At 23.7% G+C, this 5329-nt stretch overlaps 1 protein-coding gene across 1 annotated transcript; it reads left to right on the forward strand.

The window, feature by feature from the left end:
• Positions 1-1369: 1369 nt before the first annotated feature.
• LOAG_12317 (hypothetical protein) lies at positions 1370-4243 on the forward strand (the record flags this gene model as incomplete). The annotated part of the gene is made up of 5 exons (XM_003147830.1): positions 1370-1531; positions 1875-1902; positions 3166-3221; positions 3719-3805; positions 4145-4243. 5 exons carry the CDS (start codon positions 1370-1372, stop codon positions 4241-4243), a joined length of 432 nt encoding a protein of 143 aa, XP_003147878.1.
• Between the last annotated feature and the right edge of the window lie 1086 nt (positions 4244-5329).

A 5329-nucleotide genomic window follows, 5' to 3' on the forward strand; every position in this document is an offset into this window, starting at 1 on the left:
AAAATTTATATTTGCAAAATCCCTACCTAAACAGTTGTTTAAGACTCTGTCAATTTTAAATGATTTGAAACGTGAAATATTAATTTATCAAATTTGTTAGATTCGTTAATTTAATCAAAGTACGCACAATGCTCAATGATATTTCTGTATTTTGAATAATTCCGACAAACAATAAAATAACTGATAATAATCAATTATCATAAATGATAATCAATTCAATTAAGCCTATTGTATGGTATGAATAATTAAAAATAAATGGAAAATATTCGATAATAAAGCAGAAACGATCGGATGAAAAAGAGAAAGATAATGGGAAAAGTACGGAAGCTGAACAAACAAAATCAATAAAGCGGGTTGTTTTGATAAAATATTCCGGATCCGTTATTTACTTCTCCGATAAAAGGTTGACATTCCATAATTCTATCTAAAAATCTCCATTGATTATATCAAACATTAAAAGTTGTTCGTTTAATAAGCGAATAACTTATCAACTTTTATATTTAATTGTTCAAGTTAATCATTTCAGTTCATTTTCCACTGCTAATTCATTGGCATTTGATGCCATTCTTGTGGTTTTGTAAATTTCATTTCTTTAATTGAATTTAGAGCAAAATACACACTAACGAAGACTTTTATTTACTTGTTGTTGTTAAGCTGATAAGAAACTTGTTAAGAAAAGTTGATAAGAAAAAATTTGAAAATGATAAGAAAATTTTCGAAATTGATAAGAAAACTATTCAACCAATAAGAATGTACTTTTTTTTAAATCGAAAAATTGAAATATGAAACTAATTCACCGAAAAGGAAAAACATAATTAGGAATAAAAGGATTTTGTATATTAACAATAACATCATAACTCACTGAATGATCTCGGATAGATTAAGATAATTTCAATCATATATATCCATTCATTGATTCATACATATTAGAAACCCATGAAAAGATAAGGAATCGATTAATCGGCATATTTTATCACTGATAATACCGATAAACTTCATATACTTCATGAAGTAATGATAAAATGATTGTAAAGATAGCATTTCAATAACAAATTTCTTTATTAATTTAATAAGTGATTTAATTTAATACTTGTATTACTTAAAAGTTTTACAATTAATTGTACGTAGCAATACAATGGTGAAAATATTCAAGGCGAAGGAAAAAATGACAATTTGAAATATTAATTAAAATCAATTGAAATTAAAGTCAATAAAATCAATTGAAATATTAATTAAAAATTAAATATTAATTATTCTATTAATTAAAGTATTCTATTAACTGCAATAATTAAATTTATTTTCGATCAAACTTTTCATATTTGAACATAAGTGTCTAATTATATCTTTGAATTTTGCATACAGATAAATGATGATAGAAAAGGATGATAATCGAGTATCAATAATATCAGAACTGGAAATGGATGAAAAGGATGAATTAATGTTGAAGATAATTGTGGAATTTTTGCATAAAAAAAAAGCAATTAAAGAATTTTTGATTATATTTCTTATCATTATTATCATTGTACTTGTAGTTATTATCATATTTACTCGAGAAAATACGGCAAATTTTATTGTTCATAACAAAAATTATAAACCACCAAAAAAGTGATTTTTTTTGGAAAAATAGCTTTTGTTCTATTTGTTTTGAAAACTTAAAAAATAGAAATTTATAACAAATTAATAATTGTAAATTAAATTTACTTCTTATAAGTTAAACTAATTACAAACAGATTTCTTGTCATCATTGTATTATCAGCATGTAATTATCAGTGTTAAAGTGAGCAACAAAAAAAAAAAAAAATGCTACCACTATTAATAACTGGGAAATTTGCTCAATTTGCTCGTCTTAATTAGATAAATGCAAATTTTTTCAGTGTTTAAATGCAATGGGACAATTACAAGGTGATCTATTTGTCACCATTTCAAGAATTATTAATTATATCAATCTATCAGTTATTGTACAATAAAAAAAAAAAAAAATATTGTTACAGGTAATCTTGCTATAATAAATAGGAAGAGAAATAAAATATAAATTTTGATCGTAATATTAATGTGACATAAGATGCTAATCATTAACGCGACGGTAATGTGACATACGAAGGTAACATTAACGTGACATATGAATGCTAATAGCTTACAACTTTAATATTTAACTCAACTTTCGTTTCATAGCAATATTCTTAGCAAATATTAGCATGAATTAATAAAATAAATAGATGTTATTTTTGTTTTACATAATTTATACCAAATTAATAAAGATAATTTGTGAAAAGTATTTTTTTTCTTCTGTCACCATTTGATTTGTTGTGTACATTAAAATAACTTCAATTTCTTTCATCATTTCATTCCTTTTCCTTTCTTTTTTTTATTTAATTACTTTTTTTCTTGTTCATTATTTTTGCTAATTTTAAATTTTTCTTGATAAATTTTTCAAATAGTTTTATATTTCCTATAATGCTTTAGTTGATTTTGTTGATAAGAAAGTTGTAATCATTCAATTAGTACAGAGATGCATATCAATGATATCGTTTGTATTTCATGATGACTAGAAAATGGCGTATATTTATGCATTCACTGGAAATATGATTGATAATTTTCATATTTGAATAAATTTTTAAATTTAACAAGATTTTTCAACAATAAATCGATGCTACAGCAATATTTGACCTATTTATAAGGTTTACAAGGATTTTTACTGAGTGATATATTTGTTGATCGAAGTTAAATATTGCTAAAATTTTAAAATCTTTGTAAAAAAAAAAATCAAATTTTTGATTTCAATATGAAAAAATTATTTCATTTCATTTTTTTTTTCATTTTTACATGTTGAATTTGTATAATTTTGGCAGATAATGAAAGGATTCATAAAAAAAGAAAGAAAAAGGCGAGGAAAAACGAAATGAAATTTTAATTAAGAATTTGCGGATTTATAAATTTGATAAATTGTTGAATAAATTCTTCAATAATAAATTACGCAACATTTGGTATTAATTTTAACTACTCTCATATGTTTAAATTTTTTTTTCTTTAAAATGATAAACTATAAACTTATGAATTTATAAATGTGTTAAAATGTTTAAATCAATAAAATTTGCATAAATCAATCTTTAGCATCATGTTTAATTAATTCCTCAATTAATAAAATTTGCATAAATCAATCTTTAGCATCATTTTCATCGTTGCTTTTGGCACCATTACTTATGGCTTCATCTTTTCATAAAGTTAATGAGTTCAACATTTTAACATTAACCATTACAATCTTTCATTTGCTACAGAAATTTAAATAAAAACAAAAAGAAAAAAAAATGCGAGTTATGCGATTGATAATGAAACTTATGCAATGGAATGGAAATTAAATTTGATAATTTAACCTGAAATTGCAATCAAATTTTTTGGTCAAATTTTAATTTGTTTGTTGAAACTTGGTGACAAATTACCAGCCATATTAGCCTTACCATATTTGCAAAATTTCAAGTTTAGGATTAAAATTATTTAACCAACCGATATTTGTTGCTGCTAAAATTTCAACTTAAATGCTTCAAACTTATTGATATATGTCCTCTTCGGTGCTTAATTTTAAATTTATTCATTGTTCCACTCCAAAAAAAAAAATAATATTTGTTCAACTAGCCGATATTTCGATTAGCAGCATATCATTCAAATACGTTCTATCAAATCATTTAATTTCCTATCTGTAAAAAATTTAATTTTTTTTCAGCAAAATTTAAACAAGAATTATATCATAATTTTATTACTTTCCATTTTAAAAAAAAAAAAAATGTTCCGTGAAGGTATCAAAATACAAGTAAATTATAATTTGTTTTTTAATCTTTTATTAGAAACACTCGGTTGATTTTATTTAATATTACAAATTAATCAGTCGTGTAATTTTAGGCTTATCACTTATAATCATCACTTTTTGCAACTTTTAATTATCCCTCCCCTTATTATCATTGAAATTTCAATGAGTTGCATTATCATTTTAATATACTAATGTTTTGTTTATTTGAATTTTGAATAAATGTAACAAAAAATCCATTTCCGAAAAGTACTGATATAAAAATACTCAATCAATTCTTTCTTTTGAAATAGCAAATTGTAACGCTTTTTTTTTATTAATTAATTATTTGGTATTTAAATAAAGAAAAATATGAATCGAACTATGGAACTGAAAGAATGGACATTATATAAAATCCGTGAACTCTTATGTCACATAAAAATTCATTCAATAAAATTTGAATAAATCTCGTACATTTCAAAAAAATGTTCAAATGAGATAGTAATACAATGTGTTAGGCCTGATTTTATTTGTCAGATAAATAGTTGAGGGATAATTAGTTCTTGTGGATCTTCTTTTTCTTCTCGACATTTCCTTATCATAATTTCCGATTGATTGATATGACAGGATGATATGTTAAGCCTGATTTTATCTATCAGGTAAATAGTTGAGGAATAAATAGCACTTGTGGATCTCTTTTTTCTTCTCGACATTTTCATATCACATTTTCTGATTTATTGATATAATAGCATGATATGTTAGTGATAACTGTTACAATATCATTGACATACACAAATGCAATCATTGGTTAAATTACTTCATATGAATTGAACATGTAAATAAGTTGAGCAATTAAATCATTAGTAAAAAAGTATCAAAGGTCAAACAATGATTTTTGTTTTATTGAAATATAAAATTATTTTGTCAGGTTTTTTTTTTTTTATTAAATGGTATCATCATCTTTATAATCACTTTTTTCTTTTTATAAATAATCAACTAAGCAACAACAAGTAAATAAAAGCCTTCGTTAGTGTGTATTTGCTCTAAATTCAATTAAAGAAATGAAATTTACAAAACCACAAGAATGGCATCAAATCCCAACAAATTAGCAGTGGAAAATGAACTGAAATGATTAACTTGAACAATTAAATATAAAACTTGATAAGTTGTTCGTTCATAAAACGAACAACTTTTAATGTTTGATATAATCAATGGAGATTTTTAGATAGAATTATGGAATGTCAACCTTTATCGGAGAAGTAAATAACGGATCCGGAATATTTTATCAAAATAACCCGCTTTATTGATTTTGTTTGTTCAGCTTCCGTACTTTTCCCATTATCTTTCTCTTTTTCATCCGATCGTTTCTACTTTATTATCGAATATTTTCCATTTATTTTTAATTATTCATACCATACAATAGGCTTAATTGAATTGATTATCATTTATGATAATTGATTACTATCAGTTATTTTATTGTTTGTCGGAATTATTCAAAAATACAGAAATATCATTGAGCATTGGCATACTTTGATTAAATTAACGAATCTA

This window comes from Loa loa (genome assembly GCF_000183805.2).
Source record: "Loa loa unplaced genomic scaffold supercont3.370, whole genome shotgun sequence".
NCBI classification, from domain to species: Eukaryota; Metazoa; Nematoda; class Chromadorea; order Rhabditida; family Onchocercidae; genus Loa; species Loa loa.